The following is a 16,579-nucleotide window of genomic DNA, read 5'->3' as shown; positions in this document are numbered from 1 at the left end:
CAGCAGGACCAAAGAGCATAACAGCAGTGGAGCTGACACTCCTCATGCTGAATTTGAGTTTGACATCTCTTCTCTGCCACGAGGGGGTTCTGCTCTAGGAGGATATCTACAGCGCCATGGAAAATGTTATTGCTCTTCACCTCGGTAGCCCAAGAACCACTAATGGATATGGACTAGCACCAGCTTCAGTTAGACAAAGGGTCCAGGCTGTGGTTGTAGACACTGTGCTGAAGTACGCGCCACAAGCGAGCTCATGGATGCATCTTGTGCTACGGTCGCGTCTCTGACTGCAGCCGTGGGCTCAGTAACATCGTCAGTGAAAGGTCAAGCCCTTCCTCATCTCTCCTCATGTTTACCTGTGTTTTTCTGTCCTGTCCTGCCGGCGCTAGTACTATGTGAATGTTTAAAAACAATGTCCCCATTAGTCAACAATTCAGAACAAAATTCCAGTATGATTTCATACAATTTCAACCTTTTTTTTGAGGATTACTTTTCAACCAGATCCGTTTGTGGTCCATGTCACCATGCAAGGCTGGAGCGACATAGGTTGGGGGATGATGCTGGGGGGACTCCCCGTCTAGTGGCAGTGTGAGCACAGATCAATACAAGCCACTCCGAAACCAGACTCTTGCCTGGAAGCACCCAAAAACCGAGAGCGGTGGGCTGCAAGTCCATGACCATTCTTGTCCCTGTTGTTGCTGTGTTTATTTAGTAAACCACCATTTCTATAAAGTTACGAAGGATGTATTCTGCCCTGGAAAAGAGGATACCTTACTGAAAGTTTTGAATGAAGTGAAGATAAATGCTCTTTTATATGTTTGATTTTTAGTATAACTGGATTAGGTGCACTAAGATTTGGAAGAACTGAGGATGATGCAGGGAAGAGGTATGTCCAGGAGACATGTGGACTAAAGGGCAGAGATGCACAATTTTTTCTGTGAATATGAGTTTAACATTGTCCAGCTATAACTGCCATTTACTATAGCCTCAATGTGGAAATGATCTTTCATCATACTGTGCCATATTTGCTTCAGTTAAAACTAACGTGTGAAAAATTCAGGCATCACATATGAATAATGCAGGCCCAGGTGATGGTTTTAAGTGTCTGCCTCAGCAAGGTATAGTGGTCTTGAACGTATTTTCAAACAGCTGATTTAAAGTAAACCAGGGAGGTTGTAATTACCAAGTAAGAGAACTGTGTTGTGGCTTAAGTTGTCATGAAACAGATGAAATGTGGTATGCATAAATAATGTACATGGGGAAGAAATAACCTAGTTGTATATACAATACTGGCCTTTAAGCCACTACTGCTTAAATGGGTTTTGAAATAATTTGGGTTGTTTTTTGCAAAGGAAATTTAATTCTGTCAGGGTATAAATTTGTATTTTGTATTTACCTTAATTTCTTAATCTTCCTGATTTTTGATTATTCTCACTTCCCTGCCTGGTGTATATATATTCATATAATAAAGAAGAGAGAGAAAAGGATAATGAGGATAACCAGAGGTATGGAATGGCTTTCAGTAAGGAAAGATCAAACAAATGAAGGCTGCTCTAGCTTGAAAAGGAATAAGTAGTGGGCAATAAAGAAGAGGCTTATAAAATCATGAAAGGTATACAGAAATGGGAAGAGAATGGATTAATAACTTGTTTTCACAGTATGAGAACTTCACCCTAACCTCAGTGAAATTGGCAGGCTTAGAGCAAACAGAAGAAAAACACAGCCATGCAGTGAGTGATTACACTGGGGAACCTGCTGCTACAAGCTTTTGTGGAAGCCAGAAAAATAGATGGGTTCAAATAAAAGATGTGATAAATTCATGGAGATTGTTTCCATCATTCCCATCAATCACCATTTTGGGTGAGCTCAGAAAGCTCTTAAACTCCAGCTGAGGAAGGGGTCCCCCTCCGCTTTCTTTATTCCTCTGCTCACCATGTCTGCAGCCTTTTTTGTATACGCTTTCCAAAGCATTTCCTATTGACTGCTCCTGGTGGTAGAATACTGGGATAGAGTGACCTTTATTCTGACCCTGAGTAGTTTTATGCTGTGATCTTAAATGTGTAGTAGTTTCCTAACTGAATATTCTCCAAAAAATGAACACTGAAGTGCTCAGGTGAAATATGGTTGCTGTTGAAAATTAAGTGGTATCCTGGAGAAGTGCCTAGCCATGCATCTCAGTGCTTTGCATTAAAAGCAACACAGATATTTAGGGTTGAAATTGTTTATGGCATAGCTGGTAAAGCACCGATTCCCTGCTGCAGGATCTGCATGGGTTTGTTACTCCAAGTGCTTGAATTAGGGATGCAGACTGAAGACTGCAATTCTTATTTCTAGGTTCAGTGTAGAAGAATGTGTCTTGAAAACATTTTCTTTTGATTTTAGAAGGACATTTATGACCTGAACACATTCTAATCCTCTTATGTTTTCCTCATTAGATTTGGATTACTGCAGCCAAGCAAGGAGTGAAAGCTGGCACGTTCTTCTGGTCTGTGTAAGTGCCCTCTGTTTTCTGGAGACTTGTAACTAATAATTCAGAATTAATTTGATACAAGTGTTTATTAAGCTGTTTTCCTTGCTCTAAGCATTCGGTGTCTACCTTGTTGGAGGCTGTCTGTAACCCTCTTGTGTTCCCTTTGTGCAATATTTCTGATAACTAAAACAAATGCTACAATTTGCTATTTTAAGTTCATACACTGATTTATAGCAATTATCTGAACAAAAGATGTGTGACGGTCAAGAATTATTTTCCTTCATTTGACTGTGTGTTGTTTTGCCTTTTAGTTTTGCTAGCAATGTTTTCTAGATGTTTGAGTGTTTGTGGAAGACTCCTTTATTGTCCTCTTATGTTGTTTGACAGCAGCAGCCTAACTGCCTCAAAAGCTCACCCCTTAGACTAGACACTCGTTTTACATTCCAGTCTGTCTGACCTCTGAATAAGATACCCAAATCCTCTCTCTTAAAGACAATCTTGAGGATCTCTGCTGTTGCAAATTACTTTTCCCTTGTCCCAGCTAAGGAGTACATGGAAAAGCAAGAAATTTTGATCATTTCTGAGTTCTGAGGAATTCCTGTGGATCAGCCTCTCATTTTGGCAGTGTGATCCCAGGACTGAAGGGAGAGTGAAGACTGAAGTACCAAGGAGTTTGCCTGTTTTTTGTTATTCCACTAAGAATAATGCTCTTTGCTACTCTAAATATCATATTTGGAGGGAATAATAAAAGTGTACCGTGTACAGAGATGATTATAGGTTTAGGCTTGCAGACCAGCTACTTGACAGAGCTTCAGTCTAGTGCTCTATAAAAAGAGAAATTTATATGATTCTAAAGATTACATCATAAACACCTTGGCTGGTGGTCATTTGCATGCTTTGGAATATAAAATGTTATGGAAGGTAACTGATTATACTTCATATGAATGTTCATATTAAGGGAGGAATTCAGCCACTTTATGTATCAATGATACATATCCTCCTTAAAACTGTATTATTTAATTCAAGGCAGAGAATTTTTAGATTAACTGTCTTTCAGGAAAACATAAGTGTTAAAAATGATTTCAGTCTCAAATGACTGAAGTGGAATAATGTAGATTTTTCAAGTTGCACCTCTAATAAAAATTTAAAAACTAGGCAATATCCGAGATTATTATCCAACTTTATGGTATTGCTCAGTTATATGCAATACCATAAAGTGGAATAATATTCTCGAGTATTGCCCAGTTTGCAAATTTTTAGCATAAATTGTCATTCTTATAGTTTTATAACGGAAAGTTGTCTGCATAGCAGGAGACTCAGGACCAGTGTTGCTCTGCAAGGCATTAAGAACTGACTTGTTTCAGAATGGCTGTTGGCATCCTTATTTCGCTGCTGAATATGCTTCCAAATAATGTTGAATTTGATTCAACAGGGCGAATCCAGGATGAATGAGTTTGATTCCTGGCTCGGGAGTCTGCTGCCGATCTGATGGAATCTGGATTGACAAATGCTGCTATATTATAGTAATAGCATGGTCAGTGGCCTGTAGAGATTTCTTTAGATGAGAACTTTTGAAGTTTAACAGCTTATTCATAAGGTTAGTCATTCTCATAGCATGAATTTTGGCCTCAGCAGCCAAGCGAGAAGTCTCAGGATACAAGCAGTGAAATAGGATGGACATGTTTTGCAGAGTGAGAAGTTGTCAAAGTTGTGCAAGTTGCTGTGTTGCTGGCCTGGTGCTCCAAATGGATCTATTTTGATTTACACTGGCTTAGCCCTTCGTTCAGTTTCTAGTAAATCAATAGGAACTCTTCCAGTATCTTCAAGACTACCAGAGAAGGATGATTGTATAAACTTGTACTGATGTGAGCAATTTCATGGGTTTTATTCATGCCAGCTCTCCATTTGACTTCGGTGGCAGTGCTGTTGTGAATAAAACTGGCTTACCTGGGTTAGCCACAGGAATGGATCCTTCTTCGCTGCTGTTCAGAACAGTTAAACTTACTGCCTTGAGTTCTCACTCCAGGGGCAGCCATTTAATCCTCTTTTTCTTGGAGTATGTGGACATCCAGCAGATCTGAAGTGATTCTGTTTACAAAATAAGAATCGGTACTAAATGAGAAGAAAGAAAATAAAACATACTAAAAGAAAAAGACATTATGATGTTTGGTCTTAATCATGTCAGACTCAGTTCATAGTGTGGCTTGCCTTTTTTTTTTTTTTTTTTTGTATTCTGTGATAACAAGGCATACTTTTTGCATTTTTTGGTCCAGTGTCATCCCTCATGAACGCAGAATATTAACAATACTGCAGTGGCTAACTCTTCCGGATAATGAAAGGTAATCCACTTACTGTTATCTGTTGTTGTGTAAATGGCCCCTTTCAACTCCTTAAAAGTAGCTGGAAGAGCAAGGGGAAATTTTATTTTTACAGTATTTTTTCTGTTGTAGTATCACTAAGTTGAGGATATTTTTTTGGATCCCAGCTTTTAATCATCAGCATTTTGATTCTTCTCAATAAATTTATGGTACGAATTTATTTTCTATCAAGAAGCATTAGCTACGTGGATTAAGCTGAATTATTCTTATCCTACTGAGTCAAATAATGGCTTTACAACCTTACAGATGATGGCAGTTGCAGAATTGAACCCCGAGGACTGGGAAAATTTTAAGATTTTAATTATCGCTACTTTTTTAGTACACAAGTGCTCACATGTTGCTGACTGCAAAGCTTGTGTGAGCTGCTGTTATGATCTCTCTTACAAAATTAAGAAAAGAGTGTGTGTCCTCAGATGGTACCCCATGAGCCTCCCTGCATGTGTCCTTGTATTTAATGAATTTGCAGAACAACTAATTGCTTAATCATACCATGGAAACATATGACCGAACAACAGTTTCTTTCCATAAAGCCAGCTCTAGTTGGAAGGTTGACTTGATTTGACTTGGTCTGGCAGGTCTGGGGTTTTTTGTTATCGAAGGAAAGCTATGTGAACAAGGCTTTTCTTTCTTTCAGGCCATATGTTTATGCTTTCTACTCTGAACAACCAGATGCTGCTGGCCACAGATATGGTCCTTTCAACTCAGAGGTTAGTATAGCTTTTCTTGTGTATACAAAGCACATGTCTTGAATAAATTTTTGGAATAATTGCCACTGCTCAGGAGTAACATTTTTAGCAACTTTTTTTCTGCTGATTCTGCAGTATGCTTCCCCTCTGCCAGAGAAAGCAAAGTTATTGTCTTAAGGATTTATCATCTGAGATTCACTTTTAAGAAGGAACTGCCAATGCCTTTCAGGAGACTGTTTCTCTGAGTGATATAATAATGCAGATGGAAAGATTTCCTTGGCAAAGACATGGAACTAATTGGGTTCAACAGCACAATTTAACATTCCTCAAACAATTTCTCCTTCCCAAAAGTAATAAAAATATCATGCAGAAAATGCTGAAGGAAAAGGCAGAGAAGGAAAAAGGTTTCTTTAAAGCTGATATTCTGCAGTAGCCAAACTGATAATTCCAGTCTGTCAGGAACTGCTAAAAAACTGCTATTTCTGGTTTCATATAGGCCCTACAGGGGTTCAGGAAGTTCTGCCAATACTGTTCCCTTAGGACTGGACTGTTGAGTTTGGAAAATGTTTTGAAGCACCGTAAGGTATTTTAAAGAAAAATTATGTTCAAAACACTACAGTAGTTTAACTCCCTGTTTGAGCTTTCAGTAGTTGACTCAAAGTAATGCATGCTACTTCCCTGCCAAGGCTGAGCAGGTTACAAGCACTTAGACTATGCAGTTGTCTGGGATTTGTCAGGAGGGAAAATGAATTTTGTGCCCAGGTATCTCATGCTTAGGGTGACTGGGAGCTGAACATCTGGCAAAACTCTTTCCATTTCAGTGCAAATGTCTGCCCACAGATCACAGTCATAAGACTTCAGGAGGTTTCACATATGCCTTTTAAAGGATAAAAAAGTGTTTGTAAACCTTTGAAAACTGAGGAGGGTATCAGATACCCACCCTTTGAAAGGTACTACAGCAGTCTCCCAGAGCAGCCGCGTACCCAGCAGTAGTTTCTTATTTGTGTGCTTGAAATGCCGTATTGGACAGAAGGCTGGAGTCCCTGCTAAATTGAACAGTCTGAATAGTCTTGCTAAACTGGAGGACCCCACTGGCCACCTGCACATGTCTTAATGTTGTCATTTGGCTCAGATGAGGAGAGATGGCTGACTTGGTCAAACAGGATTCTCTGGTCCTGATATAGCTCAATGGTGCTTTATAGTTCCTCTTACTGAAGTGTTACAAATATTATTTGTGCCCTATGACTGACAATTGTAATTTTATTTATCTGTAGACAACCACTTCCTTCTGAACAGAGTTATGGGGCTCTTTCCATGGACTTAAAGGAGGCTATGAAGATGACATTGAATTTATTCTTTAAATTTGAGCCTTTAACAAGCCAGTTAAGAATCTGATGTTGAGTAATCTAGTTTCAGGTTAATTGCAAGTGTCTAAAAAGTTAAAGGTAATTTTATCATCATAACAAAAATCATTACAAAAATAGAAAGCCCCCTACGGCTCTTGTTGTTTGGAGGTTCTTCTTGATGGTTATCTAAAGTTTGGCCTCTAATTGCAAGGAAAAGCTGGCTCTTAGTAAGTGTGAATTAACAGCTTATGAAAGTTTTACAGATAAATTGATTTATGCCATTTGCGTAAAACACAAGAAGAGCATGAAGCTGACTTTTAGCAAATTGACAACAGACGATGTAGTGGATGAGCATGTATGGGCTTACGGTTCAAACAGTGGCCATAACTTTGTGAATGGAAATTTAAATAAATGAATACAGCTGTGTAAGTATACAGATGTTGAGATTCGTTGGGGGCCTGGTTTCAGGACAGAGAAGCTAGGAAGTATTTTATACTGTTTCTCTTTACACTTTGTTTTCAGTATAATTTTTAGGAGCTACAAAACTTGCATAAATCAGCTGGGAAGGAAGTCCTCAAAGGGATCCCTTTCAGCTGCTTCCTTGATACTGAGAGCATGACCTCCCTATGAAATCATTCTTTTCTTGTATACAGCTGGCAGCAGTTAGACAGTTGGACTAATGCTGACCACTTTATTTTTCTTCATGCAAAGGCAGATCAGCAAAACAATAATGTTTGAAAACAAGCTCTGAACAATTATCTGTTATATTTAAGATGGGCTTCTGATTCCTTCTGTTGAACAGTGAATAGCTTATCCTGAGCTTTTCTTGATGCATTTAGCAGCTTGAGGAATAATTTTACATCTTGAAATCCTCCAAATGTCCATTAGGGTAAAGTGGGTGTTTACTAGAGAATCTTATTCCAAATAATGCTCTAAATGTATCTTAAATGTATAATCTTTAAGGTCTAAAGGCGTTCACTGCTGATTATCTTCAGCTTCCAGTGACTTCAGCTGATGGCACTCAGAACTTCACAGGACATACACAACAACCTACACGCAGAGTGCCTTAAAAGCTAGGAATAAAGTGAATTAGAAGCACTTAAACCTTATGGGTGAATTGCCGGTGTTGTTGACATAAATCGAATACAGGTTATGGGCAGTGACCACTACAGTAACCTTTCATGTCCCCTAATATCACGAGTTTCAACGTAAATGGAACTGGTTGTCCAGGTATTATTTTGGTGGGACCTGGGTAAACTTCTTAGGATGTATTTTTAGGAGGTTCCATTCTACTTTCAGGAACACTTGATGGGAGTTATCAAATATATGCTTGCTCTTGATTTACTTCTGCAATTTTTTTTCTTTCCCTCTATGCTTCTGCAGTTGAATTCTGGTAGGTTGGTCTGTCTGGGTCAAGAAGCAGAGCTTTGGCTGGCTAGTTACCCTTGTGATGTTACAGTTCCCTTCTGTAAGCGGGGAGGGATTTGTTCCCTCCTCCATAACTCTACTCTGACTCTTTTCAAGCAAGACTAAGATTTGGCTGGTTAATAAGAACTTGGCTTTTATTTTTTTCTCCAAGCTAACTTTTTTTTGGATATAAAACATTCTAGAAATGTATTACTGTACGAGCTTTAAAACACGTCGAAAACTGGCATTGCTAAGCCGTTCCTGCTGCTCCTCTAACATGCTGTCTGGAGACGGCCATTTTCGGTGTTCAGGACTCCTGGGTCTCCTGCGCTCGTGTGTTTCTGGCGTTGTGAAGCTCTGTCTGAGTTTATTCAGAGAGAGTAAAACGAGAATCCTTCCTTTCCCTGCCGCTCCTCTCATCAGGACTGCACAAAGCTTGAAGCGTTTTAAAAAAGAGAACTCTGGTGCTGCTTTATTAAAATGCCTTTCTGGAGAGAGACGAGTGAGACTGGACTAGAATCTCCTTTCCAGCTGCTTGCCTTGGAAGCAATGAAACAGCATGGCAGATGGTAACATCCCCTTCCTTCCCCTTCCCTATTTACATAACTCTGTAACTGAACAACTGTGAGAAGCTGACTAAATACATAGAAGTAAATATCATCATAAATCACCGACTCTTCTCAAGCCCAGTCAGCGTGCGCTGTTATACTCAGCATACCATAGTTACCCGACTGCCTCCTGGTAGGTGTCATCTATCGCTGCTTTCCCGAGCAGCGCTGAGAGCCTCCAGCTTGTGTTGAAGTCAGTGGGAACTGCACAGTTTAAAAGTGTCAGTGAGTTAAATAATGGTAGTTTTTTTCCAGTCAAGTCTTATAAAGGCTTTTTCACTTCTGTAACTCTATCTTAGTTATCTGTGCATATATGGGGAAAAAATAAAAACAGTATTACCCATATGAGATGTTGCACTGAAAGTGCTAGGAAATGCAGTTCTCATATTACCAATCAAAGTGGTACAAGGCAGGTAGCAGTGCAGCTTTCTGATGCACTGCCACTAATAAATATGCCCTGCCCAGTTGATTTGAAGGATGTAAGCTCCGTGATCTGCAGTCCCCAGATAGTGGCTAGAGGGGCTCAGGTGATTTCAGTGGGGTACATGGCCTGTACAGAATGGTGACACTGACTAACGCTACTGATAAGAGTACCTAGAGTCACCGATTCAGCCAAAAAGTGTGTGGGAAACCTTGCAGAAAGCCGTTCCTACTGGGCAGGTAGGCGTACTTGAGCCATTAACCAAGTGAGATGTTGCATTTCCACCTACCCTCTCCCCCAAGCACTCATTAAATTGTCTGCAATGAACTTTACTTATATTGGTAGTCTTTTGATAATATTAGTGGATTAATACTTGATGAACAAAAAATAACCAAAACTATATCTTCTCAAAAAACATGAGCCCCAGCTACCCTCTCCTGAAATACCAATTTCATTTGCTTTTATGCTGTCTGCTCTCATAACTGCTATTCTGCTTTCAGTACAATTTGGTGGATTCCTCTTTAAAGACAGACAGATCCTAAATTGTCCAAATGCCTAAATTTTTGAAGAGGCCACTATATTTGTGCTTGAGGATTAGCTGATGCAGGTAGCTTTGCTATCTGATGTGAGTCAAGACAGGCTCTTTTTCTGAGTCCAGACATCTCTCCCCGCCAGTACAGGAGAGTAGTTATGGCTCCCCTCTTACTCCGCCTAAGAGACCTAAGAGAAAGCTTGCTCCTAAGAGGAGACAGGAAAGACCAGTTGCAGCTCCAAAGAAAAGAAGAAGAAAAGTACATAGAGTGGATCAATATGCTGCGCAAGCTCGCCGGAAGAAAGTAAGTTTACATGTGTTCCAAAACTTTATGACAGAAGTGCCACTTTTTAGGCACCTCTCTAGCTTTATTTTTTCAACTTGGGAGTTCTCTCCATGCTTCAGGTTGGGACTTTGCAGACAGAGCTTCTGTAAGTGTACTGAAGGACCCAAAGGAAAGCAGCCAAAAAGACCAAGTTTTCTGGGAACTGTTTTTCTTGTTTCAGACGGTTTGCTTTAGGGAAAGTAATCTTTAAAATCTCTTTAAAAAGCCAGCCATCAGCTGGATGCAATGTCAGATAAATCCCTGGGAAGACACTATCAGTATTGCTAACCCTTGTGTCCTATTACAAACTCTGCGATACTTGGTAACCTCCTTAACTCCCCAACTCTTGGAAGCCCCTTGATTATTTGAGACTCTGTCTCTAGCCATCCTGTTTATGGAGAAGTCCTGAAAATGTTACTCTCAAAAACTAAAAGGCAAAGGAAAACTTTGAAAAGCTATTTTAAAAATATCTATTTTAAAACCGGTTTGTGATTTTGGAGGGCAAGGGATTCTTGATTACATGATTTCTGAATGCCAGATTGCAGAAGTGTACAGTGGTGTATAAGTCTGCTTTCACAAGAAAAATGTCAACTGGAAATTGCTTCATCGGGAAAAGATGAAAGTGGAGGAAAAGGGTATTCCTTAGTGTACTGCCTTTCTCCCCCTGACACTAATTAACACACTGGGAGGGGTAATAGACAACTTCCATGTTCTTTTCATTTTAACCAAGCAGTTCAAAAAGTTGTCAAATAAGCAAGCAACCTAAATGTTTCTCCTTTAGGCTTCAAACAAAAGCCTTGACACACCACTGTATTTTACAAGAGGCCATAGATAGTCTTCTCAATAGGTGTGTGTGGTCTGTTTTAACTTGTCACATGTGTTGTAAAGATTCAGCTTAAAATAGTTATTGAGACCTATTCTGAAAGTGGGAAAGGGCAGACAGGGACAAAAAAAGTCTTCAAGAAAGTTGTCAGGTATAAGAAAACTGAAAAATTTTGGAGTACTTTTAATGCTGATTTACCTGAGAGAAGAACTGATAACTGCTATGGACAATATTGCTATTATTCATTAATTTACCTGGCAAGTTATACCTCTCTGGCATTAAGTATTGTATGTAGCCTATAACATTCCTCCTGATGTGAGCACATGTGATTGTTTCTTTCTTTCTCTGAATGAAAACTTTATCCAAACTTCTTATCCCTTTCAGAACTCTTCATGAAAAGTCAACTGTGAATTTATCACTAAAATTTCAGGAAAGAAATACCACTGTTACAAATGATATTTCCCATCACATATGCAAGTTAGTCTTTTGGTGCTGTTCAAGAGCAACGGAATGTAGTATAGACCTGGATCCTACAAAGGAAAGAAAAACAGGATATAGTATAATTCATTCTTCCTCTTAATCAAGCTTCTTCCAAAGAAAAACTCAGGAGAGAATCTAATTATGGTCTGCATGTCTCAGATCCCATACCCAATGCTTTCACAATAATACCAACTCTTTCTTCTAGTACCATCTCAGATATTCCTACGTCTTCAAAGATAAAATGCTTCTGTCCAGCTTCCCAAAGTCCTGAGACCAACATTTAGCTGAGGAAAGGTACAAGCCAGAGTTTTATTTGTTCGCTAATAATTCTTTGGAAGTTGCATCTGGGAAAGCACATGACCTGTGAAAATGGCATGTGAACAGAAAAAATCCTTGCCTGAATATGCAACCTACAGCCACCCTTACCCTGCAGCAACCATTTTGGGAAAAAACTTGAATTTAGAATAGAAAAATAAAAGATAGCTAGGATTTTAAAATTGGAGAGAGAGAATGCAATGAGATGAAGGAATATGAGTGAGGGCCTTTCTCTGAGCTGCTTTGAACACAGTCAGGTAGTAGAAATGGCAGAGTTGGAGTTTTTTGTGGCTTGCTTATGTGAGCTTTTTGTTTCTTTTAAGAACAGGATTTTTCATTTATGTTGACTTTCTTTGAGTTTCAAAAGTGTCTCTTCAGACCTACAGATGAAATTGGTGAAGAGAGCAGCTAAACAAATTAACATCACTCGTGAATTCTTGAAATCTCTGTAAACGTTGTTGCTCTTTTCTTATGAAAGAAGCCTCAAGCCTGCTGACAAAAGTAAACATTAATGGGAAATCATCTGGATTTCCATTTTTCCTGAATAAGATTTGGATTCAGAGGAAAAATTTGTATTTCTTTGTGATTGATGTTCACATAGACTTTCAAAAATCTAAATTCCCATTCATTGAAAAAATCTTATTATTTGACTGTGGGAGAATGCTGAAACAGACAATTTTCTTGTAGCCATATTTTCTTCTTTTTTCCTAAACTCAGAATGTTTCATGGTCTTAGCAACACTAACTACTTGGGCTTTCCTGAATCAAAATATTTCAAAATCTTACTCTGTGCCCAAACCACTACCATGTGTTGCAGAAATTGTTCTTCTTGTTCTCCACTGTGATTGCATCTCCTGTGAGCAGTTTCTTAATGTAGTTACAGTGCCACATGGGAGATGACAATCCTGTGTCATCTTATAAATTATCAGGCTCATATATCATCCCTTAATGATTCAGACAAAGGGAGAATTTCTGAACCGTCTCTTTCTGGGTCATATTCAAGTGGTGTTTGTTTTTTCTTCTCAGAAAATTCTGCCAAAATCTAGTTTTTCCTCATCCAAAATTTGTTAGTATTCTGGTTTTTTTTTACTGGGACAGTGTTTTGTTCCAGATACTCAGACCAGCCAAATCAAACAGAAGTGAGGAGGAAGTCAGCATACTGTGACAACAAATGTTTTCTTCTCAAAACCAAAACAAAATCCAAGTTCTCTGCCTAAAATCTTGCTTTAAAAAGTTTCCCTTCTCTGTGCCATCTGGTAAAAATGTTTCATTCTCTTATGGCTGAAAACAGTATCCTGTGAGCATGTTTTAGTGTTTTCTGTTTTGTTTCTTAACAAAAAAGAAACTTAAATGAAGAAATCACGGTACTATATCGTGTCTTCTGGGGCCTGCTGACAATTTTGCCAGAACTGTCATTTGAGATGTTGGAAACTTGGCTTTGAAGCAGATGAATGCCTCCCTCCGAGCCCCACGTTCTACTGAAGTCAAGTGACTTGCATATGGTCATCCTAGTATCAGATATCTTTTGAAGTGAATTTTAGTAAGTGTCTTGGGACATGAATCCTGAGTCAAAAGCATCATTTCAGGTCCCGTGTTTGGACTATCCTATTTACACAAGCCTATTTAAAAGCAGAGTTCTTTATCTAGAAGAAACAAACTGAATCCCAAAGTTACATGCATTTTTCTGATTTCTTGGTACGTGGTTTTACCAAATGTATAAGGGTCCTTGGGAGGCCTAGGAGCAGCTATAAAGATGATCTTTTGCTGTCTTGTGACAGCTTCCCAGCAGGGCTTTCTCAGGAGGAAATCATGGAATGGATATAGAAAAGGAAATTATAAATTGTAGGTGTAACAGCTCAGCCAAGGCTTTGCCTCTTGACCTGGATGGTTATCCTGTCAGAGTTTTGCCAAAGGACCTCCGTTTGTACTAAAAGGGGGAACGTTGCAATGACAGTAGCAACTTTTTCCCTTTGTGCATATTTGTACAGATGATGGTAAATCCCCTGAGAGAGATTGACAAGATAGTAGGACAACTCATGGATGGACTGAAACAGCTGAAACTACATCGATGTGTCAATGTCATATTTGTTGGTGATCATGGTAAGATAAAAAATATTCTTTATTGCTACAGAAATGCTTGAGCAATATAGCTGTACATATAATAGGTAGCCTATATGAAAGTCCCATTTAAGATATTTTTGTGCTGATTTTTCTAGAAGGTTAAGTCCTAAAACACAAGCAGTCAGTGTAGACTCACAATTCAACTCTCCTGCTGATTTTCGCTGGGATAAACTTCTCTTTAGTTTCAGTGATCTTGATATTTAAATCATCATATAATGTTTTTTAAAGCTTACCATTTTTGATGTCGCATCCACATGCAACTCTCCCAGCAGATATTGGAAGGCTATAATATGCCTTGAGGGTTCTTTGTTTTTGTTTTTGTTTTCTTTGGCAGTCTTCATGGAAGAAAACAATTTAGTAGCCTTGTTCCCTTTTTCATGAGGGACTGAGTAGAGCTTTGGAGCAAAACATTTCCATGGCAATTAATGAGACAGGCTATCTTAGCAGGAGGAAAAAGGGGAATATATGTGAGGGACTGTGTCTGCTTGGATGGAGAAAGTAATCAAAATAATGGAGGAAGGAGGAAAAGGGACAAAAGATATCTAGGGGACAGATGGAGGGTCACCAGTAAAAGCAGTTATATGATTTGGTAGGTCTTACTCTTCTGGAAATTGGAAGAAGCATTTTCATGAGAAGAAATAGTAAATATTAGCAAAGAAACAGGAAAAACAGGAAAACAGGAAAAAAAGTTTTATTAAAAAAGTGTGACCTTGTTTGAGATAAACCTCTTTTGGCATAACATTTTAGTGGCATTTCCAAAGTTCACAATTTAATCAGACATTAATCATTTGTAAGGAGTACTGTTCTGTTCAGATCTTTGTTTTTGAAAATCTCACAAGATGTGCTAGATTAACAGTAAAATGGAATATGCCTCCTGTCTGGCTGTGGGGAGAGATGGATATGGGACAGCACAGATTTACAGAGGAGGTAGTTTTGTGCTGAGGACTGGACTGTGCCTGTCAATGCATTCCTCCAGGCCACAGACTAGGAGAGAATTGTTTATCTGCGGCGGGCTTAGAACAGACCACCAACAGACAATACCTTTTGTGTGGGACTTCTCTTAAAATCCTTTGTTTAAAAAAAATATCCCCAAAGTAGTATACTAAACTAGAAACAGACTTGAATTTTTCCATGAGTTTAATTTGGAGATGTGACAGTGCACACACAGTATATGTGGTGATTGTTTCTACAGCACTGAGACTGGTATGTCTCTCATGTAGGCAAGTGTTGAAAGCATCCCTAATTTGGCTCCTGCCAGTGTCTGATGTTGGAATTAGATGACTGGAAAGAAGAGGAATAGAATTAGTTACCAAAATGAAAAGAATACATAAAATAGTCCGTTTGGGGTCTCTTGTGTGCTGTTTTGGAAACATGTTCATTTTCAAGCTGGATTAATTTTTCATTTTCCTTCTGCAGGGATGGAAGACACTACTTGTGAAAGAACTGAATTTTTAAGCAACTATCTGACTAATGTGGAAGATATTATTTTGTTGCCTGGATCTTTAGGGCGAATTCGCCCTAGGTCTAGCAATAACCTGAAATGTAAGTTAATTTAATTATACCATTTATATCCTGAAAACTAGACCCCATCCTCTCCTTTGGCTGATGTAGCCCAAAGGATGCAAGTTTGCAGGGTGTTGACAGGACATTCAGAGGAAAGACAGCTTAGAACCTGCTGCTCTTCACACTTCTGTCAATGAAAACAGGACTTGAGGAATATAAAGAGTCTTTTACCTTTTCTGACCTAATGGATTAAGTGAATTGTTAATTCTGAATTCAGTAACTTCTTCATCCTTTTGGCATGGATGAGGAGCAGAGTGGGTTGCTAAACAGCTCAGGTGGACTGGCGATGCTGAAGATACAAGAAAACATTGTAAAGTGTGCGTTTGAGCCAAGGGGGACAGTTAAACTTACTGCTTTATTGTGTTACGCTATTAAAACCTCATCCTGACTTGGCGTTTGAGATGAGATGACCTTATATGAGAGCAATGAGGGCTCTGGCAGGTGTCCTCTGGTGAGGCTAACTGTGATTTATGGCATTACTGCCCCCAGCTGCCCTGACCACTCTGCTGCGGATTACCACCTCCATGGCCGTGGCACCAGGACGGGGCTTGTGCCAGCACCTTGGCTGCTCTGCCTCAGTGTAGCAGTGCAAATCTGGCTTTGCAAGCAGTTTAACCTACCATGCAAACTGTGAAACTTAAAAACTGAATCATAAGTACCCACATTTTTGCAAAGTATACTGCAAGGACGAGAGCTTTTGGTGTAGGGGACTAACAGATAGCATGGACAGCCAACTGACCCCTCGCAATACTTTGGACATGCTTTGGTTGAAGACAGATTTTTGCAAACAATTATTTTTTGAAGATTATTGATTTCTAGAATGATAGAAGAAATCATAAAAACCTGATTTTTATTTACTATGATGTAATTTATCTGGGTATTTATACTGTAGGAATACAGGATATGTGTGTAAAGATCTGTTGAAAACAGAACGTATGTTGATAAAACTCACTGGATTAACACAAAGACTGAATTCCTGCTCTTCAGAATCTATTAAAAATTTATATTTCAGTTCTTCAGAGAAGATTTTTTTTTTTTTTAAGAACTTTCAATCCTTGAATTCCCAAACTGCTGAGCAAAATTAGTTTTCTTTGGAGGATGAATG

At 39.0% G+C, this 16,579-nt stretch overlaps 1 protein-coding gene across 4 annotated transcripts in view; it reads left to right on the top strand.

The window, feature by feature from the left end:
- The window catches only part of ENPP2 (ectonucleotide pyrophosphatase/phosphodiesterase 2), a 71,606-nt gene that overhangs the window by 34,962 nt on the left and 20,065 nt on the right, over positions 1 to 16,579 (top strand). For all 4 annotated transcript variants that reach the window (XM_026110124.2, XM_064507829.1, XM_026110121.2 and 1 more), the window contains exons 9-13: positions 2,436 to 2,491; positions 4,744 to 4,809; positions 5,483 to 5,555; positions 13,779 to 13,890; positions 15,328 to 15,453. In XM_026110124.2, the coding sequence (XP_025965909.1) occupies positions 2,436 to 2,491; positions 4,744 to 4,809; positions 5,483 to 5,555; positions 13,779 to 13,890; positions 15,328 to 15,453 (433 nt within the window). The remainder of the gene's footprint in view (positions 1 to 2,435; positions 2,492 to 4,743; positions 4,810 to 5,482; positions 5,556 to 13,778; positions 13,891 to 15,327; positions 15,454 to 16,579) is intronic.

Source organism: Dromaius novaehollandiae, chromosome 2 (assembly GCF_036370855.1).
Source record: "Dromaius novaehollandiae isolate bDroNov1 chromosome 2, bDroNov1.hap1, whole genome shotgun sequence".
Classification (NCBI taxonomy): Eukaryota; Metazoa; Chordata; class Aves; order Casuariiformes; family Dromaiidae; genus Dromaius; species Dromaius novaehollandiae.
The sequence above is the reverse complement of the archived record's forward strand: the minus strand, read 5'-3'. Positions and strand labels throughout refer to the sequence as shown.